The sequence below is a fragment of the Glycine max genome, chromosome 8, assembly GCF_000004515.6.
Source record: "Glycine max cultivar Williams 82 chromosome 8, Glycine_max_v4.0, whole genome shotgun sequence".
NCBI classification, from domain to species: Eukaryota; Viridiplantae; Streptophyta; class Magnoliopsida; order Fabales; family Fabaceae; genus Glycine; species Glycine max.
Genome location: NC_038244.2, coordinates 45,414,306 through 45,440,505, shown reverse-complemented (window position 1 = coordinate 45,440,505; position 26,200 = coordinate 45,414,306). Strand labels below are relative to the sequence as shown.

Below are 26,200 nucleotides of genomic sequence, written 5' to 3'. Positions count from 1 at the left end.
TAAAATAGTTGTCATTTTAGTTTTTTAATGTAATATTAATTATCTTGGTATATAATTGTCCTATTAATGGTGGATAATCTATAAATAAATTAATAATAATATAAGGTTAATTTTATAAAATTATCATTTTATTTTATCTATTTATTATTTTTTCTTTATCTATGTAAAATAACTTATTAGGATAATTATTTTCAGCGGAGGGAGTGATTATCAGTCAATTAGTAGTATATAATAAAATTTAAATATTTATTATAAAATCAAAAGTTAATAAAAGAATTAAAAACTTAACTTACGTATAAGAGTATCTTAATCCATAGTATCAAATAGATCAATAATTTTGTATTTATTCAAATTAAATTTTTCCATAATTCTAGTTTTAATTTTTTTTTACGCAAGTTTAATTTTTTTTTAACATACCATGAAAATGTAATATCGCAACTCAAATATTTAGATACAAAAAAGTCCAAACTATTAATTACACTTCATTTGTTATTTTGACAGATCGCCAGTTATAAAACTAATATGACATTAAATTTTTATATGAAGTCAAACTTGATGACATTATTAAATTAGCTTTTTCCAAAATAACTTAAGAATAATGGTCAATTAAATAGTTTTATTGTATAACTATTTTCAGTTTAAATATAATTTATATTTAAATTTATAAAAGTATAAAAAAATTATTTAGATGGAACTTAAAATTAATTTTTATTCATTAATAAGTACTATTTTATGTGAGTCTCCTTAAATAATTTGGGTCCACTTCCTCTTAATTAGGCTAATAGTAATGCTTAATTAATTATGATAACATAGAGAGTATTAAAAGTAAAATGCGTTATTGACATTGTCTCTGTCAATTGTAAGAACGAAAATGCTAAGTCTTTTGGAAAAAAAACTACTTCTTTTAAACATATAATTAATTAAACATATAATAAGAATGAATTATAGATTACAACAACTGATTAAACTCTTTCACTCTGTAATCTTTAAGTAAAAAATAAAACACCTTGTAATTAAATTAAAGATTCCAACCTATAACTAATTTGCAATATTTCTTCCTTTTTATTGAGTAAAAATATAATTTGTGTCGTTTTAATCCCTAAAATTGTTTGTTTATATAAACTAACTTTTCAAAGAGATGAGTTAGTTGATAACTTCGAAAGAAGAATTTCCTTGTAAAATAATAATCGAGAGTCAATTTGCATAAAGAAACACTGATCTTGATGACCAAATAGTACAATTGCAGTTTCTAAGAGACCAAATTACACATTTTTTTAATTATTTTAATCTATAAGACACATGATCATTTTTAATTAGTAAATCAATAAAATAAAATAAAATAAAGAGTGTTCGAGAATATGCTTGATATCTTCAGTTTAAAAAAATATTTAGTTTATTTTAAAAAATTTATTATTTGTTTGAAATCTTTAGGATATGATATAAATTTAAAAATATCATGAATTTGTTTAGATAAAAATAAGGATTTGATCTTATCTTTTTAGAAGATTAAGAATTTGATTTTAAGACTAAGATAATGTTAGTATTTAAATTTTGTATTACACTTTTTCTCTACATATACAACTCATGAATAAAATTAAATATTCTAAAAACTTCTATACAAAATATACCTACTTCTTTCTTACAAATATATCACTTCACACACAAAAGAAAAGAAAAAAAAAACCATCAAAACTTGGGGGATAAGCCTAGGAGAATATTACCACTTTTCTCTCTCTAACTCTCACATCTTTGAGAGTGAAAGACTTGCGGATCAATTATGCCAATACACAAACCAAGGAAGTGAGATATTAGTAGTATTAATATAAGGAGCATAAAGTCTAGTGAGAGACCGAGAGAGAAAACAAACTAAGGTGGAGTTATGAGCTTGTTGTGTCTTTATGGTAATGTCCTTGTTTTCCTCTCAACAGTTAAATGTTACCGAGAATAGAAGCCAGCCGAATAATAAAAGCAGCCAAACCGGCACATAGAAAGAAAGAGACTCACTCTCACACAATTGACACAAAACACAAGCACACACAAATTTCCTTTCTTTTTTTAAAGAAGAGAAGCAACACGTAAAGGAGAGAGAGAAAGAAGAGAAGATGAAACATAGTGCTTCCTCCACTGATATTCTCTGCTTCTCCATTCCCTGAACCAAAATTTTCAATTTTTAATACATATAAACTTCTGGGGTTGTTTGTTGTTGTAAAAGTTGAAGGCTTTTGGGGGGTGTCTGATCCATTAGGATCATCATCATTCATCAGCACATGGCAAAGCCAGGGGTGTTGGAGTCTGATCCAGGGGTGATGGTGAAGAAGGCCAAAGAGTTGAAGAGGGAGCTTCAGAGGTTGGTGAAGTCTATTGTGCATGATGAGGATTGCAGCACTGAGACCATTGATCAGGCCAAAGAGACTCTCTGTGTTCTCAAGGAGTTGAAGCTCAGAAACAGGTCTTCACTGTCTCTGAAGCTTCACAACAAGAGTGTCGCTTCTTCTTGCCCTGATGAATTCAAGTGCCCTCTTTCCAAGGAATTGATGAGAGATCCTGTCATTGTGGCTTCTGGTCAGGTTAGTGTCACAATTTTCAAGTGTATAACAAGAATTCTGAATCTTCCAACAATTTTCTTTTTCTTTTTCTATTAATCCTCTTATTTAGCAGGTACTAGTAAGTTATAATTTTTAAGAGATTAAATGCATTTGTTTTTTTTTTTCATTTAATACCCTTAAATGAAATGTTATAAATATTTGTAAAAAAAAAAAGTCTGAAGAGTAATAATGATAATAACAATTTGATGTGTTTATGGTTTCTGAGAAAATGCTGGAAACAGAAGGAAAGACAAAATACAATAAAACTGGGGTGTTGTTATTATTATTGCTATTAATTTTAATAAATATCTTGGTGCCTAGAAAAATGAGTTGATGAATTATTCTGGTGTGGCATAAAGGGGTAGAAAGTTCTTAACAAAAATGTTTTTTTTAATTTCTATTTTCTTTTGGAATTAAGTTTAACTAAAGTGGAGATATAGAATCTGATTTTGGCCTTTTGTCCATCTCTCTTTTCTGGAATTTCTGTACTTTATTCCATGTTAAGTGACTAAAAGGTATGGGAAAGATAGAAAAGGAATATATTCAGCTCTTTACTAGTCCAGTGCAGAACCTCAGAGATATATATTTTTTTAATTTATTTAATGAAGTTAATAATATAGTTCATATTATCTATTTTAACAAATGTGAAGATAAATCGTTTCAGCATTTGGAATTGTAGTTTTCTCTTTGTCTTTCTGTTTCTTCTTGTTTATTTTTTCTTCTTCAATCAAAACAGTTTTTAACCTGTTTGATTGTTTTGCTTTTACATTTTGCTGTTCAATGTGAGTGGGACTTGCTGGATTTTATTTTGGAATTGTTTTACATTTGCTGTCAATGGAAGTTCAATGCCAAGTACTTTTTGTTTGATTTGCGGAATTTCTGTGATCTTCCCTCTATTTATGTTGTTAGCTTTACTGCATTCATGTTTCAAATGTATGTTTCAAGAAACAAAAAAGAGGAAAAAGAAAAAGGAAAAGGGCAATTTGATGATATGCCTATGATAGCCATTGTGGATGGAAAGAGAAAGAGTGGGGAGGTGAAAAAAGAATAATATTCTCTGTTCATAAATGTGATTCTTGTGAGTGAGTGAGTGGCGGTGGTGATTGTATCTTTGTGTAGAACTTTTGACTGGTTTTCTCAAAAGGGAATAATTAAATTCTAGTGTTCTTGGCCTTTTTCTTTTTCCAAATTAGTACAGTGATGTCTTCCACCACCGTGACTACCTTTTTTTTTCCCTTTCTTTCTGTCCTAAGCCTTTTTCTGTGCAATGATATTTCTGAATTCTGATTGGTTTTGAGTGAATCATTGATGGTTTGGAACAAATTTGAGATTGTGCAGATATTTTCCCTGTCTAATTATGAACAATGATTCATTTTGTTTCCCTCTTTTGGTTGCTAATATGTAGCATCGTTTGGTGTCAATTATGCAGACATATGACAGACCTTTCATTCAAAAATGGCTAAATGCTGGAAATAGGACTTGCCCTCGTACACATCAAGTCCTTTCACACACTGTGCTTACACCAAATCATCTAATAAGGGAAATGATTGAGCAATGGTCTAAAAACCAGGGGATTGAATTGTCGAATACTGTTCAATATATTGATGAGGAAGGTTTAAACGAAGCCGACCGTGAGCATTTTCTTTGTTTGCTTAAGAAAATGTCATCAACACTTTCTGATCAGAAGACGGCTGCAAAAGAACTGCGCTTGCTGACAAAAAAGTATCCTTGTTTCCGGGTACTCTTCTGTGATTCTGCAGATGCCATTCCCCAATTGCTTAAGCCAATTTGTGGCAGTGATTCTTTTGGTAGTGTTCACCCTGATCTCCAAGAAGATGTAATCACAACACTCCTCAACATCTCTATTCATGATAACAACAAAAAGCTAGTGGCTGAAACTCCTATGGTAATTCCTCTCCTTATGAGAGCATTGAGATCCGGAACAATTGAAACGAGGAGCAATGCCGCAGCTGCGCTTTTCACTTTATCAGCTCTCGACTCAAACAAGGAACTCATAGGGAAATCTGGAGTTTTGAAGCCGTTAATTGACCTCTTGGAAGAAGGGCATCCCTTAGCCATGAAGGATGTTGCTTCAGCAATTTTTAACATATGTGTAATGCATGAGAACAAGGCAAGAGCCGAGAAGGACGGCGCAGTGAGGGTGATTTTGGCAAAGATAAATAAGCAGATTCATGTTGCTGAGTTACTAGCTATTCTTGCACTGCTTTCAAGTCACCAGAGGGCTGTTCATGACATGGGAGATCTTGGAGCTGTTCCTAGCTTGCTGAGGATCATCAGAGAGAGCTCATGCGAACGCAACAAGGAGAATTGTGTAGCAATCCTTCAAACCATTTGTCTGTATGATAGATCAAAGTTGAAGGAAATAAGGGAAGAGGAGAACAGCCACAAAACAATCTCTGAGCTAGCAAAGCATGGAACATCAAGGGCTAAGAGGAAAGCTAGTGGAATTCTTGAGAGATTGAATAGGGCTGTTAATATCACACACACTGCATAATGTCTCTTGAGCCCTCTCTCAAGGTACATTACATCGTATATTCTGCATTTGTCTCCAGAAACTCTAAGTTGTTTAAAGTTAAAATCAGTCAGAAATTCTGTCTCTTCACCAATTTTTGTACATTCTTTTTTCTTAACGAAGTCATTCTCATGTTCATCAGTTAGTGACCAAATAAAGTCATGTGCTCTGTCTCTAAATTATTCAAAATCTTCTACAGGACTCTCCAAGGATGTTTGGGCTTAAAACTTTTGGTTATGTTTATAATATATTATCTCTATTTTTACTTTGCTTAGTGTTATGGAGAAGATCATTAAGATAGAAAAAAACTAGTTTAGTGAAAGCCTTTATGGTTTCTTACTTTCATGGTATCACTGCATTGCACCTGTTTAACTAACCATGACAAATGCCAACTTGTACAATGCTTAATCAATCACGTTCCTTGCTAATAATGATGAATAGGGGGAAAAAAGGATCACTGGCAATAACTAGTTTCATACTTCCAATTCTGGAAATTTGGTTAGATAGAATAATTTGTAAACCTATTTTATTTTATTTGTCAATGTAACAACACAATTCTATTATTTATTCATTTATTTCTTAGCTAATTCTCTCCTCCTGAGAGATTGAGCTTATCTATACTGGCTGATTGTTAATTTATTTAAAATAAACATTTTAAATGGATCTTAATATCTTAAGAGATTAATCCTAGGATACCGTGAATTAAAAAATGATTTAATTTTAAAAATAGTATAAATAATTTTTTTAGACCATAAGTATCCATCGTTGGTGGGATTTGTCTAAGAACATCAGTCTTAAATCAAATTGCAAATATCATAAGACAACTTGTTGTGATGACCACGAAATAAATCATGGCTGCTACGTAGGTAGGTGGCTGAAATTAGAAAGGTATCTCTTATTCCTCTTTCCATTGGTAATGGTTGTAAAAAGAATGGGAGGAAAGATCCATACGCAGCAAGCAACAAAGAAAAGGATAAAAATGTGAAAATGAATGGAAACAATATCACTTCACAAGTCACAAGGGACCAAATTTACTTAGAAAAACAGATTGAAAAAAACAAAATGATTGGAGAAAACATCACTTCACGACTCACAAGGAATCTATTTCTCTCTTGTTTCCATTTGGTCTTAGTTCATGTACAGGACATAATATAGAACTCATCCAATCAATGGGTACAGGAATAATTGACATTCCCTCACTTAAGTTCAAGTTAGATTTATGTGTGGATGTAAATTATACTATAAACCTGTTGCAGTCTTCGTCTTTATTTACGTGTTTTAAAAGGGCAATTCACCATTGAAATAGATTTGGAAGAAGCTCACGAGGAGGGAAAACAAGAAAAATGAAAAGAGAGAATATAATGTGGAGTTTAAAATTCAAAGGTAGAAGAGAAGTTTAATAAGAAATAAATTAGAGTGAGAATAAGATAAAATAAACATGATGAAGTTTGTGGAACGGGTTATGATGGATAAAGATTTTTTTACATGGGTACTGAGACTTTGGATTGGACAGATTTTCCGTGGAAGATAAATGTCATGTATGACTCATATTTTATGAGCGAATAGATGCTTGAGCAGAGAGTGTGCAGTATGGTACAGGAATGATAATATGATATTGCAATATGTATGTAGGTTTATATCATATATACTGATATAATCCTATTTGCTTATAAATAATAGAAATAATCCTTCTACTCCAAAGGATGTAAGCACTTAGTGAAATTAGTTAAATCTCGTGTCGGTGTGTGCATGTTGTTATTCTATTTTAGAATTTTGGTTATTATTATTATTATTAATAAATAATATATAAATTGTGGTATGAAAGAAAAGTTGTGCTAAATGTTGGATTAAGGTGGAATTGTATCTCTTTTATTTCAGGTAGTCAAAATGTTGATTCTCAATTTGCAATTCATTTATTATTGAATGAGGATTTCTTTTGTAGTATAAAGGCTTGATTTAATTTGGTGCTCAAATTATTTTAAATGATTTAATTTGGTCCTCAAATTTTAAAAAAATTAATTTGATTATCAATTTTTTAAAAAGTGAATTAATTTGATCTTTAAATTATTTTAAATGACTTAATTTGATTCTCAATTTCTTAAAATTTTGAAAATGAAATGGATTTATTTTTAAATAATTCAATTTAATTTTCAAAACCAAATTGATTCTTTTTTAAAAATTGTTAAATTAATTTGGTCCTTAACTTAATCCCGTATTAGGCACCCAAAGACCCATTCCCTTATTATTTTTTTTTTTTTAACGTGGCTCATAACTTTCACTCATTGACTCCCTTTTTTAGCCCAATTTTATTTAATACCCATAGGTACTTTTATCATGCCACTTAACATTACCAAATTACTTAATTAAATATTCTATAATTTTGGATTAAGAGGTCAACCCATTCATTTGGGTCCGAATGCCCCTTTCCAAGGCATTCGAATTTAACTTTTAAGCCATGAAGTGAAATACCAATATTTAATTCTCTAATTAATCAAACTTTTTACCTTATATGGGTTGTTTGGCTTCAGATTTTTTTCCCCCACAAATGGTAAGGTGATTAACTATAAGTGGTGAGCAATGTTATGAAACCTGATTCAATTATTGGCCCGGTGGAAGTAGTGGTCAATAATCCAACCAGTGGACCATTAATTAATACAGTTTAATCTGATATATATTAAAAAATTCAAAATTATAGATGAACTCTTTACTGGATTTGTACTGCAAATCCACAGATATGATTGTTGCCGGCAAGCTGTTTGATACAACTGTTCTTCCAAATCTAGTTTCTTGGAACACCATGATATCTGGTTTTGACCATAATTAAATGTTTGAGAAGTCATTGGAGATGTTTTGTAGGATTCGTTTGCTTGGGGTTGAGCCTGATGAGTTTAGTTATGGGAGTGTTCTTTCGGCCTGCTGTGCTTTGCGAGCTCCAATATTTTGCAAACAAGTTTATTAACTTGTTATGAAAAAGGATTTTCTTTCCAATGGTTATGTTCAGACTCGAATAATGGATTTGTTTTCCAAAAATTGCAACTTCAAGGAGGCACTAAGGTTTTTCTATGATGCTTCAAGCAATAACGTGGCATGTTGGAATGCTATTATTTCGTTGGCAGTTAAAAGTGGAGAACGCTGGGTTGCTTTGAATCTGTTTCGTGGAATGTGCCATGCATCTCTAATGCCGGATAGTTATACATTTCCAAGCAATCTAACAGCATGTTGTGTGCTTAAAGAATTGCATATTGGGAGAGGAGTTCATGGGTGGGCAATCAAATGTGGTGCAACAGATGTCTTTGTGGAGACTGCTATTGTTGATTTATATGCAAAATTTGGATGTATGAGTGAAGCTTTTAGACAATCTTCCCAGATGCAAGTCCATAATGTGGTCTCCTGGACTGCTATAATTTCTGGGTTTGTCCAAGAGGATGATATTATTTTTGCACTAAAGCTTTTCAAAAATATGAGAGCAATAGGGCAGGAGATAAATAGCTATACTATGACTAGTGTACTTTCTGCATGTGCTAAACCAGGGATGATTAAGGAGGCAGGTGAAATTCATTCCTTGGTATTAAAATTAGGGTTGAATTTAGATGCTAAGGTTGGTGATGCTTTAGTCAACATGTATGCAAAAATAGGAGAAGTTGGACTATCTGAGTTAGCCTTTAGTGAGATGAAAAATATAAAGGATCAGAGCCTATGGGCAGCCAAGTTGTCCTCTTTCACACAGAACCAAAATTCTGAAAGGGCAGTTGAGTTATTCCTTGTGTGTAATGTTAGGACTTAGGACAAGGAGTGAAACCTGATGAGTATTGTATTAGTAGCATGTTAAGTATTATGAGCTGCTTAAGTCTAGGGTCACAGATACATGGTTATGCTTTGAAGTCTGGGTTAGTCACTGGTGTTTCCGTTGACAGTTCACTTTTAACAATGTAGTCAAAGTGTGGTTGTTTAGAAGAATCTTGTAAAGTTTTTCAGCAACTTCCTGCCAAAGACAACGTCTCATGGACCTCCATGATTTCTGGTTTTGCAGAGCATGGATGTGCAGATCGAGCTCTTTGACTATTTAAAGAAATGCAATATCAAGAAATTGTACCTGATACATTATCTTAATCTCAACTCTAACTGCATGTTCTAATCTTTGTTTCCTAAAGACAGGTAAGGAAATTCACGGTTATGCTTTCCAGTTGGGAATAGGAACAGACACAGTTGTTGGTGGTGCACTTGTAAACATGTATACAAAATGTGGAAACTTGAATTTGGCGAGTGCAGTGTTTGATATGCTGCCCCAAAAAGATGTGTTTGCTTGCTCTTCCTTGGTCTTGGGATATGCCCAAAAGGATCTAATTGAAGAATCATTTTTGTTATTCCATGATATGCTCGACTAATGTAACAGTTGTTGGTGGTGCAGTTGAATATTGCCCCAAAAAGATGTGTCTGCTGTGCAACCCTGGAATCCCCTGCTACATAATGCCTCAAACAAAATATTGCAGCTTCTAATTAAGTGGCTGTGGTTGTAGTGTGGGCGCAGTCTAGGTACAAGAGGAAGACAGAGTCTTGGGAGAGTTCTTACCCAGGGAAAATCTTACAAAAGTTAATGTAATGTAATCTCCTGCTATTTTAACTCTCCTTTGTGGTGTTTAATGTAACTTATAGTGTGTTTGGATACCATCTAGAATCAATTCTAACCCCCCAAATCATGGTGAAAACCTGAAAAAATTGAAGCAACTATTTTTTGCTTTGGCAACGTGGTTTTGGAATTGATTTTGGAAAAATTGAAAGCTAATCCAAGCACGCACTTAATCTTCTTTCTTTTTTTAACTCTACGGGGGTTTTCTAGATTTATTGCTTCCTAACTTGTAGGTTGTAGCAATGACATGGGATAAGCCACCCGTGCATGCAAAAAAAAAAACACCCATGGATTTGCCAATACGACTTTCTTTCGACTCTTTACTACTGAATATCATCTCGTCTTTACCAAAAGACCTATCTATGTTACAACGTCGTTAATTCACTGATAAGTTGTGGGATATGTCTAGCATGTTTCTATTACACGTCACACACAAGAGTGAATTGCATGTGCAAGAATTTATTTGCAACATCTTTTCATCCTTTATTTTTACATGGTTCAATTACATATTGGCAGTTGAATAACGCAAGTTTTCTTCCAACAAATCTTATGTCACATTTCTTTGGAAGTAAATTGGGCAAATATGCTCCATAAGGAACACATGAAAAAAAAATAGTTCATTATGTGGGTGAAATTGATTGAAACTTACGTCTGTGCAGAGAAAAGCACGAATTTGGAAACTTTGATATCACAAATTCACAATTTTGAGCTTAAGAATATTAACATAGGGAATTATAGAAATGTATTCTTCTAGTAAAAATCCTTCTTAAAAATATATAACCGATAAATAAAATTTTTAACTGTACATATAGGCACATAAATAAAAGAGAAATTATGCATGTACATTCAAAATATCTGACATAACCCTCATATTCGATAATTGAGTAGTTGAGAATTTTCGGGTTGGGTTTAAAGCAATGGTTAATAAATCCCAACTACTCAATTTTTGAACTTGAGTGCTACATTAGATTATTTTTATTTGCATGTATGATTCCTCTAAATGAAAATATGAACTCATAAGTTACAACAGATCAATAATTCAACTAACTTTTACTTGAACAAAAACTTTCATTCTTGCTGTCCTGGCAAATGTCGGATGGCAATAACTGCTTCTGAATACGAGCTGCAAGCTGAGAAACTTTCTCATCCTCTAAATTAAGGCGTCGCCTTAGCAAACTCTAAAAACAAGGAATTTTATTATTGATTAGTACTCCCAAAACATAATTATTTGTATCTCATATCAAACTTTGAAAAGGAAATGAAATATTACCTCAGAAGCCCATAAGCAATCATATGCTTTACGAGGAATTATGTGCATATGCGTCTGAAATGTACATTTTATGGCAAAATAAGCCACATTTCAGAATTAGCAGTGATGTAGAGGGAAAAATAAATGTATGATTCCATAAAAGTGCAAGTGACAGTATGATCTAAAATCTTACATGATATATTACTTGGCCTGCAGCTGCCCCATTGTTGACCAACAGGTTGAATGAACCTGCAGAGTTCAAAACATCCTATGAAACTACATTGCATGAGATATAATGTTATATAAAAGTATCAAAATAGTAGATGATCAAAAGAGCTGATATGAAAATGACAACATGCAGGGTAATTATAATTTTCTCCAAACAAACAACAATAACAAAAGCTTGATATCCTTCATTAAAATGGATAAACAACCAAAGATTCATAGAAACCACACAATGAATCAAGAATCTAGTAATGCACTGAAGTTAATGATTTTTCCTCATTGTTGCTAGAAAAGCCATAGTAAGGTATCCATAAGATATCTACAGGCAGGGTTTCAAATTTTATTTATTTTTAAATCTAAGCCATATAAGATAACAACACATAGCAGAGTTCAGGTAAATGTACAAGTATTGAAGTACATACTGCAGCCAGTAGCCTTCATGATTGCATTGCTAATGAAGGGCACTTTTGAACACATTGCAGCTACCACCTGTATCATAGCCAATCAAGCTAGGTAAATAAGAGCACTGATACATGTTTGACAAATGAAATAAATAAATCAATCAGGACACATGCCTTTAACTTAATAACTAGAGAGAGAACACCTAGCAAAACAACATAACAACCAATCATGTTTCAAGACAGGGACAGCACAAATTCATATTTGTAACGTGCAGCATTTTTGGGTAAATAAACAGGGACCATTGTTTCATATTTACAAAATATTTAAATTGATTAAACATGCAGGTACACCACTTTGCAGATCTTACTATTGCACTTTACAGTACAGAGCAACAAATTTAGCAGAGTTTTCAAGCTTGATGAAATTGAAAAGAAATGCTGAAACATTCATTAAATCAATAAGATATGAGCCTCCATTATTTGGTTTCTTTGTTCATCCCTCATCATCATGCCCTATTTATGCATTTTCTGTCTCATCACTAGGATCTTGTGTTTAAAATCAGACATCAGAGACAAATGAAGAAGATCCTATTGATGCAGATTATAAAGTACCACAAGGTTCACAATCATTTCAAAAGAAAAACCACCTCACTTCTCACAGTCACTACCTTAGGGATTAGAATTACAACTTAAACAAGTTATTTCACTGATTAAGTAGAGATACCAGCAAACATGCATGTTATTCTTTAACTTTAAACAATAATAAATATGCCTATCTTCATTTGCCTAATTATTGATAACACAAATAACATAAATCACAAGAACCTGCATAAAAGAAGTTCTCCTTATGGAGAAAGAATTTACTATCGACTTAAAATTATAGTGTAAAATCAGTAAAGAAGTTACAAAATAATAAATTCAATCTTCTTGTAACTATTGAAAATTACTTACTGATGGAGGAGTGGCATCCAGTGAAGGGAAATGAGATTTTGGGATAATGAGAGAGTGCCTAGTAAACACAATGTAGAAGTCAGAAGTAGATAAACAAAAAGCACACCATGCAGTATAGTTGAAAAAGCAAATGGAATTGGATTGTACACTTGTAGGCAAACATGATTACCATTTACCAAATCAAACAATATGCCATTGACAAACTATGAAATTATCCAACATTCATCATATTTAACCATGGCATTCAAAATGGATATTTCAGAATTCCTCTAAAAGACAAAAACTTTACTTCACTTTCCTCTTACTTTTCTACCAAATTAAATGGCACGGTTAAGAATATTTTGTTTTGAAATGTATCACTAGAAAAAGAAAAGGCAGTATGGCATTTTTGTAATTAACTTGAAATAAAAACTACCCATTTATTTACTCTTCTTCCCTTTTTTCTACCCATTTATAAAAACTATCCTACTCTGTTCTTCAAAATTTTGTTCATGATTCTATTCTCTTGGGATATTATTTTGCTTAATGAATTATTATGATAGATAGGCTTACCAGGCTAAGTAGTTTTTGTTTATAGTTTGTGTACCAGCCATGGCTTCAAATTGAGTTGTGACATGAAGGGAATGTAAGGCGAAAAATTACAGGCATCAAATATTAACTGATAGAAGCACTACTAAGTACTAACCTTCAATGTCACAACGCAACTACAAAACTGAAAATACATGTCTCTTATTCACTCCATGTATAACCATATGTTCATAAAATAGTGAAATAACGAAACACAATGCCTCACAATATACCTATATGGAATTGCACCTAGAGACATATGATACCTTACCCATGACTCAGTGGACTTGTATCCAATATGCAGAGGCACATGTCATCTTCATAAAGCTGTTAGTTTGACAAAATAGTAAGAAAAGCAGGGTCAAATTATGAGAAAACATGGATAAATTGTGTACCAATTACTAGAAAAGAGTAATGGCAAAAAATAAGTACAATGATTGAAAATACATACATATTTGGATGGAAGAACTACAAAGAGCATGATTCACAATTTCAACTAATTCCTGATGTCTAAGCATTAAAGCAGTAAAAGCTAAGGTAGTCTAGTCCTATAAAGTTACCACCATGCAAAACACCCAAGGAAGGGTTAAACCCATTATCCACCTCTGTAGACTGTAGTACGTAACCTTACCTTGCATTTGCAACCAGGTTAAATCCACAATTAAACCTCACCTCTAGGTCACATGTTGGCAAGGCTCCTTTTGCTCAAAGGCTCAAAGCATCAAGCTGACAATGGAAAAATCTAGTTTGATTGTGCAATGCTCAAAAAACTTTTGCTTGAGTGAGTACTTGTATTTCAAGTGTTTATACTTTTAATCTACAAAATTCCATCTCTAAATCCTTTTCATAATAGCTGTAAAATTTTCAAGTTCTTGAAGCAAGGTTTCAATTATTCCAATTCAATGATGACTCTCCCTCCCCCCCCTCTATAATTTGTTGAACAAATCACACTTCAATATCAAACTCCAATCCATGATGACTCTCCAATCAACAAAATTTTGAAACATTACCACAACCCCTACTGGATTAACTGACCTTGTTCCATGTTTCCAATTTATAATCAATAATATTTCATTCCATCAATTAAGGCATCTATAATTGCATAGCATCTATAAAGCTTGCACCATCAGGCTTAGCTATTATTTTTCTAGCAACATAGTGTTACTGTTAACACACTCTATTTATTCTTGTTTTGACGACAACATGAGCCAGTAAATACATTTAGTGCTGCTCATGTAAGTTAAACCAACACATCACTGAGGGCAATTGGTTTAGCAGCTTTAGAAAAATGCAGAACCACCTACAAGTCTATAACATTTGCAGAAGAGAAAAAAATCATCACACTTACTATGCATCAATAATACAACACGTGCTCCAGCTTTTCTAGATCAATAACATCAAATTTCTCCTTAAACGATAATTATGTCAATGATTAAAATCAACTTAGTGCAAGGAAACGGTAACTCAGGATCATTTTAATCTCAAAAAACATTAACTCTGTAGGTTCCGAAAACCTTTCGTGCAACAAAATGAGGGTTTTATTGCCTAATACTAATCGTTGACCAATATTCCAAATTTTCTCCAAAAAAAAACTGGTGTACCTTGACAGCTGGTGATTGGTCACGGATAATCTTGCAGAAAACGCAATCGTTTTGCAAAGTGTGGTTTTGGGTATCAGAATCAGAAGCACAGGCCGAACCCGTAAGAGAAACCCGTGGACTAGAGGGAGGGTCCGGTAGTAAGCGGGTCGGGTTGAGGTGGGCGCACAAAACGGCAAGTCGTCTGGCTTCAACGGACATCGTAGCTTTCTGAATCAAAAAGGCTATCTATGTATGGTTTTGAGCGAGCGAAGGGGGCATTGCATGGTGGTGTTTGAGATTAAGATTAGGGAGAGGAAAATGCAACGATGAGTAAGTAATAGTATGATTCGTTGTTGGTTTTTGGAGTTTTGTGTTGAGTTGGTGTGCACGCACGGCTCGGCTTATCCACACGCGGGGACGATAGATGTGGTGTGGTGGGTGTATGGTCATTGGTCAACCATTCTTCCTCCTCCTATCTCGTTCAGTCCTAAGTCATATGTCAATGTCAATCATCACAATATTTTCTTAATTACCACTGTTAACCATTATTATTTAGGACAAAACTTATAAACACTTCATAAGTGCTGTTCTCCTATAATAACATATCACATGCCAATGTTAAGTGAACAAATGGACAAATATGTTAGTTTATTTCCTTATTCTTATTTCTGTTGTCATCTATGTGAAAAGGGTGTCCATTTAGTTACCCATTCTCTCCCTAAATTTGCTTATCTTTTCTTTTTTTATGATTTTGTAGAAAAAAAAATGGCGATTTACTTACCCAATCTTCCTCTAAAATTTGTTTCTCCTCTCTCCTTCATGTTGTGATAAAAAAAAGTGTCAATTTAGTTGCTTTTGTATAACTCATAGAATACTCAATTTTATCCACATTTTTAACACTCTAAAGGAAAAAGGGTCATGGGTTGAGTGTCAAGTGGAAAATATATGGTTACATCTTTTGTAAAATACCATAATTATGAGCTTGCAACCCCAAGAGCAAGCATAAATTACCATCATAGAGGAGGGTTCCTATTACTAAAGTTAAAATGGTGAATTGATCTGGTATACGCCAAAAATTAATTTTTGAGTTAATGAGTCAACAAGTTTGAGGAAGAGAGAATGTTGGTAGCACTGCTAAAGATATTAGCAATCATTTGAGCTCTAAGAGGATGAAAGAAATGGAAGAACGTGAGACATACACCTTATAGTTGGGTCACCCTTGAGAATCAAATGTCGCGACCCATTATTCTTATGGTTGAGACTTGTGCAAGAGAACTCAGGTGTGTGAGCGTCTGGGTTGTGCTCAAATCGAAGACCCTTCAAGAAATGAGTTCAAGAGAGGGGTGATATCAAATCAAAGACCCTTTCAGAACCACACAAGAGAACTCGAGTTGTATCAAGTAGAAGTAGGAGACAAAGCGACAATGATGCCAAGGTTTTGGAAATGGAAATTTGGGGAATATGAAGCCAAGGTTTTCAATTTTGGTTGGACTTGGAAATTGAAGACGAGAGAGAAATGGTGTTGAGCATAAGTGCGATAGAAATGAGGATAACAAAAAAGACTAAGGAGACTGTGTTTATCTGTTTGCTCACTTAACATACCTGAAAAAAATAGTTCATGTGTTATGTTATCATAGGAGAACAACACAAACAATACATAAAGTATTGTTTATAAGTTTTGCCTTATTATTAAACGAATAGGGTGAAAGAATGTGAATTGTGAAGTAAATATAAGTATTATTGTAAAAAAAGAAATATAAGTATTTATTTTCTTTTAACTAAGTTTGTTTGCTAAATGAAATGTTAAATGACAATTAAATAGTTTTTAGTGGGATAACTCATGTTCGATTCTTTTTTAATACAAATTTTTTTGAATTAATAACAATTACGTATTACGAGTAAAATTAAAACTAATTTATGATTGAATGGGTTAAAAGACACACCTAGTGTTGATAATAATGGAGACATAAAAGACATTTTTATCCTATTTTCCATTCTCAGTATGTAACTTTTTTTTTTCTTATACATTGATGAGAGCATAATTTTTAGAATAAATTATATTGATCTCCCTTGAAGTTTAGACTTATTACATTTGATATCCCTCCATTTTTTTTTTTACAGAAATCCCCCCTGATTTATTAGCTTTCATAGCACGGACTACCCCTCGCCTCAAAACTTCTTAACTCCGTTAACAGAAGCACACATGCTACTGGCACACGGGTTTTTATTTTTTATTTTTTCTAGAAATGTCCCCATCCCCTTTCTTTATTTGCTCATGATTTTCAAGCACATGAAATGGAAGCCACCATCCAAAAATAGTCATCCCCTGTTAAACCTTGATTTGGAATTCACTTAATGACTATTAACGAAATAAATTATAAGATAAATTTCAAAAATAGATCAAGATAGGCAATGAAGAACGTGAATAAAAACATATCAAGTTCAATACAATACAAATTCTTCAAAACTTGAAAGATTAAAAAAAAAAGTCATTTGCTCAACGTAAATTTCTTCAGTGGAATTACAAGAACAAATGAAATGTGAGAGTAGTTTCTCAGTGAGTGTATTAGATGTTTTTATATATCTCATACTCCATGTGAATATCCACTTTTATCCAGTATCTTATTAAAAAAAAGTATTTTGAGTTTTTTAAAAGAAAATAAAAAAGAAACAGAAAAAGAAAAAAATCGGAAAAAATGTGATAGGACTCAGTCAACAAATGAAATGAGATGCAGTTACAACACAAAGTTTGTTATTAAACATATCATGGTGTAGTGGAAAATACGTTGGTCATATTCAACAAAGTGCCATAGTCATTAAGCTGAAATTTGTCTATAAAAGAGATGCCGCACTTCACAATGGAGGACGAAAAAAATTGGGAGAAGGCAGAGAAAGAGAAAAACGAAAAGAGAAAGAAAAACTAAGAATGGAGGAAGAAAAAAATTGGGAGAAGACAGAGAAAGAAAAAAACAAAAAGAGAAAGAAAAACTAGCAATCACAGAAGAAAAAACGATGTGTGGTGTTTAAGTGGGTTCATATTTCAACCAATCTTTCTAGCATTTTTATTGTTTTTGATAGATGTATGTTCTTTCTATCTTGTCCCTGCGAGTTATTTTCTTTTGATAATATCTTTCAATATAGGAAAAAAAATATTTGATGAGGACTTCGTGTTTTAATAAATTTATCCGTGCTCCTCGTCGTAACTCCGGTTGGGACACTCCATAGATAAACCAATAGCAGATTACAACGAAATAGGTACAGCAACAAGCCAATAAAAAAACTATTCGAGAACATTAAAATTTGAAAGACTACAAATCTAAGAACCCATAGAAGAATTGAAAAAAAAAAAAACCCATGAAAAATGATTCATGCTCTCACAAATATATATTTGATTTTTAAGAAAAGGTATTTTAAGCAATGACGTTGTTCAGAAGTTCCTTTTTAACATTTTGGTCTCATGTTTGAATGTTTCCTTGTTTTGTGTAAACAATCTTCTTAAAATAGACTCGTGTGAGATTTTGAAGTTTGAACGTCCCCTCTAGATTCCCACGTAATCCTCAACTCTTCTAGAACCATGTCGTTGCGCAAAGTTCCCCACTTTCCACACCCAACGTCCCAATAGAATCCCGCCACGTCAGCAAGATCCCCAACAGAACCACACCCTATAAAACCCTCTCCAAAGAACAAATGACAAATCACAGCCGAAACGTGCGCCCGTGGCCCGAGACACCCGACGCCACCACCGCGGGGGGTTGGTTGCTTCTCTCCTCGAGGCACCCTGTCAACCATGTACGGCGGCGACAGCGACAACAGCGACGGCGGCAGCGATGACCTGCGCCGCGGCGACACGCTGGACTTCCGGAACCTGAAGGTGGTTTCCGCCGTGGGGCGCGGCGCGAAGGGAGTGGTGTTTCTGGCGCGGCAGTACGGCGCAGCGGCGGGTGGCGGGGAGTGGGTGGCGCTGAAGGTGGTGTCGAAGGCGCTTCTTAGAAAAAAGAACAAAAACGGCTATGGCGGGTGCAAGAGGGTGTCGTTCGAGAGGCACATACTGCGTCATTTGGATCACCCCCTTTTTCCGCGGTTCCGTGGGGCCTTCGAGACGGAGCAGCTCACGGGGTTCGCCATTGATTATTGCCACGGTGGGAATCTGCATTCTCTCAGGAAGAAGCAACCGGAGAAAACGTTCTCTGAAAAAAGCATAAGGTACCCCTTTTAATGCAAAAAACATATAATTCTTTTTAAAAAATTATGATGATAGCGTTATTTTTAAGTAGTCATGGTAATTTTAAAGGATATCTCAATATGTTATTATTCCCCACGTTGATTTTTTTTTTTCTGGGACAAATTCTCTTCGAAGTGGTTGGATGCAAAAGAAAGACACTTTTCTCAGATTTCAAATCTTGATTAGACTCAGTCCAGTTTTTTATGTCTTTTTTTTTTTAATTAATGAAGCTAATGATTTTGGAAAATATTGGGATTAGGGAGGAAAGGCTTAAAATTCAGATTAATCTTTTGAAAAAAAAAGAAAATTTTAATTTTTTTCTTCCTTAATTTATTCTCACGTGCGGGGAAATTGGGAAAATGGAAAAAGTGTTATTATAGGTATTTATGTGTGATTATTTTTTTTATATGATTTGTATGTGCCAAATAGAACGAAATTTAGTCATTTTCCTCACTCTCAAGAACGGTGAAGTATGAATGATTATGATGATTTGATACAATTTTTTATTTTCCATGGTGAAGGTTTTACGCAGTGGAATTGGTTCTAGCATTGGAGTATTTGCACAACTTTGGAGTAGTGTATAGGGATTTAAAGCCAGAGAACATCATGATCCAAGAAACAGGTCACATAATGCTTGTGGATTTTGATCTCTCGAAGAAGCTAAAGCTAAAGTCAAACTCATCAAGTTGCAACTCGTCACCGAATTCTGACTCGTCATCAGAGAAGGAGAAGAGAAAGCGACAAATATCGCGGTTCAATTGTTTTTGTCACACAGGAATGTCCTTGTACGACTTGGATATTCCAAGTCAACTCGATACGATCCCGACACGTCAAAGCTTATCAGATTTGTTGGAGAAGTCAAACTCATTTGTGGGAACCGAGGATTACGTGGCACCCGAGGTTATTTTAGGTCAAGGACATGACTTTGGAGTTGATTGGTGGTCATTGGGAATTGTTTTGTATGAGATGCTTTATGGGGCGACGCCGTTTAAGGGCGCTAATAGGAAAGAAACGTTTCAACGAATTATAACCAAAGAGCCATATTTGATGGGCGAAACGACGCCATTGAAGGACTTGATCATCAAGTTGCTTGAGAAAGATCCTAATGGTAGGATTGAGGTTGATGAGATCAAGAGTCATGATTTCTTTAAAGGCGTCAAGTGGGACACGGTGTTGGAAATTGCACGTCCACCATATATTCCTCAGAATGATCATGAAATCGAGGATTTGATAGGATTTTCGAAAAAAGACGTGGAATCTTTTGTTCATGGGATATTTTTCCCCAAGAATAAAAGGGAGAAAGATAAAACAAATGAAGGAGATAAAAAGGGGAATACAATTGAAAGTCGAAAAGACGAGGATAATAATCACAATAATAAGAATGTGTGGGTTGATAAGTTGAATCAAGATTCCATTAAGGATGACAATTTTTTAGTTTTTTAATTTGATGATTTTTCCTTACATATTTTTGTTCATCCTACATGTAAGTAAATCTTATGTTTCGGTAAAACTTTGTTGCCTTCTCTCTCTTTTTCTATTGACAACAAGATGATATAATTAAACTAAAGTAGTTGACAAAATATTTAATCATAATCAACGTGCAAGTATGGTTAGAGGCATATTCTACACAATGTTCAGCATGTAAGATTCAATTTTTTGGGCATGCTTACCCAAGTGGTTCGCCAATGTTTTTTTATTTTTTTCATGTTAACATTATTTTGTGGAAGCGATCAAATTGTTAGTGTTGGTGTGGTAGATGACAATTGGTTTGATAGATTATAGATATATAGCATAGTTTATTTTAGTAGTTGAATAGACATAATGTGTGGTTGATTCAACGTTATGTTGCGTTGAAAATTCACGGTGGTCTTAAAGCTAATACAATGTGGTGAAAAAAAATGGGCGTCGATGATAGTGTTTCATCCAAACATGCTGATAACAAGTCAGTTGCCCCTGTAATTAATATAATCCTTTGATCTCTATCATTGAATTTTTGTTGTCTAAAATTGCAACCTGCTCTCCTTTCATACTGAAATCGCGATGAAGGTAGATGTGGGTAAAACAAAAATGAAAATTCTTGAGGTGGTCGTTGAAATTCAAATGTAACATTTTAAAAACTAAATAAAAAATTCAACCAATGGAACATCCTGTCATAATTGGTTAATAATTGGCTGCGAGATCAATTGTGTATATCATATTACGTCAATATTACCATATAATTTTATTGGCATAAGATTAGAAAAAATGTTTCTCAAACATGTTATAACTATATATATTTTTGGGTTGAGATGACATATCTTTCATGAAATACTTTTATATGAGTCAGAAATAACTTTATATTATATGTAGCAAATTAAACTTTTTTTGATATCTAACGAATTAAAAAATATTAGAAACACATTCTCTCATATTTTTTTAACACACTCATGTTGATTGAAACTTAACGCAATCATTTTGAAAAGGATATTCAGCCAATAGTCCATACATTAATTGATAAAAACAAAATTATTTGATATAGCCAGCAACAGCAATGACTCATCTTCATGGCTGCGCAACCTGGCCAACGTTTGTTGGTAACAACAACATCCAACTGTGATGCACATTCTACAATCTCCTTTCTTTTCCTGGTAGACACATTGTATGCTATCTCAGCACAGTATGTTCTGATGTTTCATCAAGAAAATAAACAAAGTAAGGAACGTAACTTACCAACAAAGGGGTGATCAGAAATTTACATGGAAACTAAAACCAGTTACTACCTGTTGTGCATCACCAGAAGTTCCAGATCCTTAACATTGTGGACAACAAACTTCTTGAATCCAATTTTTCATCAATAAATTTGTATAGTGACGGGTCTTCTTGTCTATGAACCGTAACCAATTAATGTTTGGCATCAAAACTCATCCTTTGGACTTTCTTCTTACACGTGAATCAATACCCTTCGGCCTTTGCCAATTTGGCTGCGTACAACAATTAATAAAAGCAATATAGTCTACATATTATAATTCCGTGGAACCAATGATGCTCAAAATTAAATAATCGACTACCATATACAACATATATAGCAGCTAAATTTAAAGTCATTTTTGTAGGAAGATTACATCAAGAGGAAGCTAATGTCCTCGAACAAACAAAAGGACTATTGCACCAACTAGCAAATGAAATACGTACCACTAGATATTTTGGTATTGAAAACAATCCAAGACCAAGATAACCTCTTTAAAGACAGCAAAACAAGTGAGCTTCATCCTCTACCCCATGCGAACAAAACACACCTCCTCCATCGGGTATATTTACACCCCTATGCTTAAACCTGCACGAGTTGATAATCTACCTTGAAGAAGTCTCCATGACATAGCCAACATCTTGGTAGGACACACTCTTCCAAAAAGATATAGACACACTATGTGTGTCTTCAGCTACCTGTACTTGATGTGAATACAGAATTTTTATACTGTGCTGCGCAGTAGAAAAATTTATACTTGATGTGAATTCAGTTTTCTCTTATAAAATAGAATTATAATGATATATGTTATTGGCAACAGAAGTTTATCCTACTATACCATTTACCCATAATAAGTGATTGCCATTATTTAACAATGGGAATTTTTTTGTCATATACGTATATTTGAAATTCAAGTTTTACCGAACCTTGAAAACATGCACCCATGAAAAATTCAACAAATAGAAAGGTATTCAATAGAAAAAAACGTAGAAAAGTTTTATTAAAAATTTTCTATTGTTACATGTAAATAAAAGAAAACAATTTCTATTATCAATTAAAATAATAAATTATTTGGAAAATTAAAATGTGTGTGTATATATATATATATATATATATATATATGTGTGTGTGTGTGTGTGCTAACATTATATCACGACTTTAAAATTTAATCTACACGGAAATTATCAACAAAAGTTTTTAATGTCTTAAATTAGAATTTTAAATATGATCGAATAATTAAACTATTAAAAAGTACTTGAGTATGAAATTGAACAACTTGTGTCTATAATTGCCTCATCAAAATGACTTTTGGTGTCTCATATATTACACGGGTAAGTATAATTTAAAAGAGAAAATAAGAAAACGTCTAAAATAATATTGATGGTGTTGATGTTTAATTGACAAAAATGTATTATTAATAAAATAAAATATATTGTATTAACTTGTTTGAAAATTTTCACTATAATAAGTCACAAAATATTTCATATAGATTGACTCATTTAAGTTTTTTTTTCTTACTTTATCCTGAAATTTTTAAAAAAATATTATTTCTTTAATTCAGTTTTCTTTTTTTTTTAAAGGCAAATAAAATTTTATTAAGCTGGGCACGAAATGTAACCATAATTAAGCAGAAGCAGAATAGCGATTACATTAAGGAAGCTATAATGTCCCCACTAGACATTTTGGTATTGGAAACAATCCAAGACCAAGATAACCTCTGTAAAGATAGCAAAACAGTAGCCTCATCAAAATTTGCTCCATTAAAAACAATCTGATTCCTTAGATATATACCATAAACTCCTGCAGGTTGCATGCCAAATTACCTGTCGTAGACCATGCAAATATTTTTCTATGAAAAAGAACCCATGTTGAATAAAATGTTGGGATACTTGGTTATGTTGTACCATAGAGATTCCCACACCAAACCTGATATGTCAGATTCATCCTCTGCCCCATCCAAATTAACAAAACACACATCCTCCATAAGGTATATATACTTTATCATCAAATCAGAAATACACAAAATATATGCACCATATGAAATTAATTATAATTAAATCCTTTGGTCCTTCGGCTGTCCGTCAATTATCTCAATATTTTTTTTTACATTGTTAGATGATTTTCAGACTGTATTTCGATCTGTAAATTTTGATTACAGAAATTCACAAAGAAGCAAGTATATATTTTTAGTTGTTCTTTCATATGGAATTTAAATTTAATTTCTTTTTTAAATTATTCAAACACTTATTGATCATTGATTAATAAATAAGCAAGTTTTACATACTTTGGCTAACCCCCACAATTATATTGCATCCTTAGAAACATTTAGTCATGATTTGATGAGAAGTAAATCTTTAGTTGTGGTGAACAACACGTTTTTGGTGTTTCAATTGACTTATCTCTCTTCTTCATCAATAGTAATATTATCCAAAGCTAATTTGAGTGGAAAAAAGCGAAACTTGAGATTCAGATGTTGTTTCTTGGTTTTTTTCCACAAGATTGTCCTCCACTAATACCCATAGAAGTTCCACTATTCAAGGTGGGGTTAAAATGACAGTGACTGAAACATAGGAAATTTATAGGGGAATGGGAGGATAGGAAATTGAAAATTAGCTATTGTTGGGTTATTTTGTGTGTTTGGTGTAAGTCAGGGATTTTTGGAAATTTGGATTAGTAGGAGATTGGTAGTTTTACATGAAATTTAATCAACGATTGGGATGGAATTGGTTTGAATCCATTGGATGAAAATAAATAAAAGAAGAAGGTGACGATTTGGGATCTGTGAGTAAAAAAATTGGATGGGATTGAACTGTACGTGAGTAGAAGAATGAATGTGTAAAAACTCAAAAAAAAAAAGAAAAAAGAAAAAGGAATGAATGTAAAAAAAAAATTGTTACTCATATTTATATACAACAGATTTTACCGTTTGAAATTGAACATTATTTTTCAGTCTTTTTTTACCGATTAAATATTAATATTATCGTGTATATTTAAGCACTCTAATTTTTCTCTCAATTATTATGTAAAATACTATCTATCGATGCAAATTGTCCAAGTGTCCTAAATATAATAATTATATTAATAAGAAATATAAAAAAATCACATTAAATATTATTTTATTTATATACAAATATATAATATAGTATTAAAAAATTCTAATAATGAGAGTAAATTTTGTATTTGTGAATAGTTAAAAATGACAAGAAAAGTATTATCCCTGGCTAGGAGGAAAAGAAAAAGGTGCTTCAGTCGTCCTCCAAATACGCTCTACGGAAGTGAGTTGTTGTTGAAAAAATAACTTCAAAGATGTTAGTACCTCAGATGCACTTTTTTCTGTACCCGTTAGTTACACTTAACACACTCACAATTTTTTGTTTCATTCATTCACAGTTTCACACATTCGTCGTGTCTCATGAGTTTTCATTTTCTCTTGTTTTTATAATATTTTTTTTTCGTTTTTCTTTTCAATAACAATACTTCTTGTTTAATAATAACTATAATTAATCGAATTCAAAATTTAATTACACTTAAAATTCTCATTTCTCTCTAAAAATGTATTCTAAAATCAAACTTACTTATTTTTTCATAAATTCAATATATGTTATGCATATTAGAATGATAATACTGGTATTTAAGAAGAGAAGTTATATATCATTACTTCTGTAAATGGAACCAAAGCTTTTAAAATATAAATATGGTGACCTGTGGTCATCTAAAAAAAAGGAATTTGAAATCAAAACTGAAATTAGAAAATAAAAACAAAACATGAAATAAATGCATGGTCATCGAATTTGAATTTACTGTAATTAACTTTTCATGCATTCATGCATGCAGTTAATAACTCCATAAACATTCAGAAAAAAATGAAGTTATTAGTAGTATTTATATTTTATTTAGGTAAATTAGTTATAAAAAAAATACTACAAATGGTCGAATTTTTTATTTAATGGTTATAATACAATGCACTAACTGGCACTACAGTAACTATGGTCCCTCCCAGTCATATTGCATAAACGTCCTCGATCCCTTGAAGTAAACTCCACACATAAAGCCTTAACATTTACACAAGTATCATTATTTCCACATGTTGATCCTGCAGTGGCACCATGCACTAGTGACTATTGCATCAAGTATATATAGAAAATAAGGAAATAATAGCATTGATGGCACTTAAGAATACCAGTGACAAGAACCATTATTGAAATAACCACCAGGAATGTCTTTTCTCTGCGAAAAACTTCTTTATAACTAAAAAAATATAGGGTCCTCTTCTAACTGACTCAAGGATATTAATTATTATGAAATGTTCTTATTTTTAATTCTTTAATTTATGTCCTAAATAAAATAATTAGAATCCTATAGTCTAAAGTCTATTTATATAAAAAGGTCTAAAGTCTATTTATAAAGAAATGCACAGTTATGTTTTCTGAAGTTGCCCGTTTAATTTCTGTATGTGTTGGTTTGTTTGAACTTTTTTAAAGATGATTGTTACTGATAAAAAAGAGTTGAAGACTTTTACTATGTGTGGATAAAAG

At 32.7% G+C, this 26,200-nt stretch overlaps 4 protein-coding genes across 5 annotated transcripts; 3 read left to right on the top strand and 1 right to left on the bottom strand.

Moving 5' to 3' along the window:
• The first annotated feature begins 1,708 nt into the window (after nt 1-1,708).
• On the top strand, nt 1,709-5,383 carry LOC100809408 (U-box domain-containing protein 9). The gene is made up of 2 exons (XM_003532204.5): nt 1,709-2,567; nt 4,015-5,383. Exons 1-2 carry the CDS (start codon nt 2,268-2,270, stop codon nt 5,098-5,100), a joined length of 1,386 nt encoding a protein of 461 aa, XP_003532252.1. The 5' UTR covers nt 1,709-2,267; the 3' UTR covers nt 5,101-5,383.
• Nucleotides 5,384-8,128: 2,745 nt separating this feature from the next.
• On the top strand, nt 8,129-9,503 carry LOC100814226 (pentatricopeptide repeat-containing protein At1g74600, chloroplastic). The gene is made up of 2 exons (XM_006586530.1): nt 8,129-8,885; nt 9,274-9,503. The coding sequence occupies exons 1-2, from the start codon at nt 8,129-8,131 to the stop codon at nt 9,501-9,503; spliced, it is 987 nt and encodes a 328-aa protein (XP_006586593.1).
• Nucleotides 9,504-10,511: 1,008 nt separating this feature from the next.
• On the bottom strand, nt 10,512-15,195 carry LOC100809942 (adenylylsulfatase HINT3). Of its 2 annotated transcripts, none has more exons than XM_041017692.1 (7): nt 14,740-15,195; nt 13,410-13,465; nt 12,572-12,629; nt 11,624-11,708; nt 11,188-11,243; nt 11,016-11,069; nt 10,512-10,923 (listed from the first exon to the last, which is right to left on the bottom strand). In XM_041017692.1, the coding sequence occupies exons 1-7, from the start codon at nt 14,935-14,937 to the stop codon at nt 10,789-10,791; spliced, it is 642 nt and encodes a 213-aa protein (XP_040873626.1). In that variant the 5' UTR covers nt 14,938-15,195; the 3' UTR covers nt 10,512-10,788. The 2 variants fall into 2 exon arrangements, with proteins under 2 accessions (XP_040873626.1, XP_003532253.1); XM_003532205.5 differs by having other exon boundaries at nt 11,642-11,708; nt 14,740-15,192.
• Nucleotides 15,196-17,366: 2,171 nt separating this feature from the next.
• Nucleotides 17,367-20,695, top strand: LOC100813693 (serine/threonine-protein kinase OXI1). The gene is made up of 2 exons (XM_003530799.4): nt 17,367-18,921; nt 19,462-20,695. The coding sequence occupies exons 1-2, from the start codon at nt 18,506-18,508 to the stop codon at nt 20,381-20,383; spliced, it is 1,338 nt and encodes a 445-aa protein (XP_003530847.1). The 5' UTR covers nt 17,367-18,505; the 3' UTR covers nt 20,384-20,695.
• Nucleotides 20,696-26,200: the final 5,505 nt, after the last annotated feature.

What these genes read in the sequence shown, in the direction of transcription:
- LOC100809942 (XM_041017692.1), bottom strand. Translation starts at nt 14,937, where the DNA reads ATGTCCGTTGAAGCCAGACGACTTGCCGTTTTGTGCGCCCACCTCAAC. An exon ending in ACCAATCACCAGCTGTCAAG is followed by an intron (nt 13,466 to 14,739) that starts GTACACCAGTTT and finishes TCAAACTAACAG; the next exon opens with CTTTATGAAGATGACATGTG. An exon ending in CAGGCCAAGTAATATATCAT is followed by an intron (nt 11,070 to 11,187) that starts GTAAGATTTTAG and finishes TGTACATTTCAG; the next exon opens with ACGCATATGCACATAATTCC.
- LOC100814226 (XM_006586530.1), top strand. Translation starts at nt 8,129, where the DNA reads ATGGATTTGTTTTCCAAAAATTGCAACTTCAAGGAGGCACTAAGGTTT. An exon ending in AGTTGAGTTATTCCTTGTGT is followed by an intron (nt 8,886 to 9,273) that starts GTAATGTTAGGA and finishes TCCTAAAGACAG; the next exon opens with GTAAGGAAATTCACGGTTAT.
- LOC100809408 (XM_003532204.5), top strand. Translation starts at nt 2,268, where the DNA reads ATGGCAAAGCCAGGGGTGTTGGAGTCTGATCCAGGGGTGATGGTGAAG. An exon ending in TCATTGTGGCTTCTGGTCAG is followed by an intron (nt 2,568 to 4,014) that starts GTTAGTGTCACA and finishes TCAATTATGCAG; the next exon opens with ACATATGACAGACCTTTCAT.
- LOC100813693 (XM_003530799.4), top strand. Translation starts at nt 18,506, where the DNA reads ATGTACGGCGGCGACAGCGACAACAGCGACGGCGGCAGCGATGACCTG. An exon ending in TTCTCTGAAAAAAGCATAAG is followed by an intron (nt 18,922 to 19,461) that starts GTACCCCTTTTA and finishes TCCATGGTGAAG; the next exon opens with GTTTTACGCAGTGGAATTGG.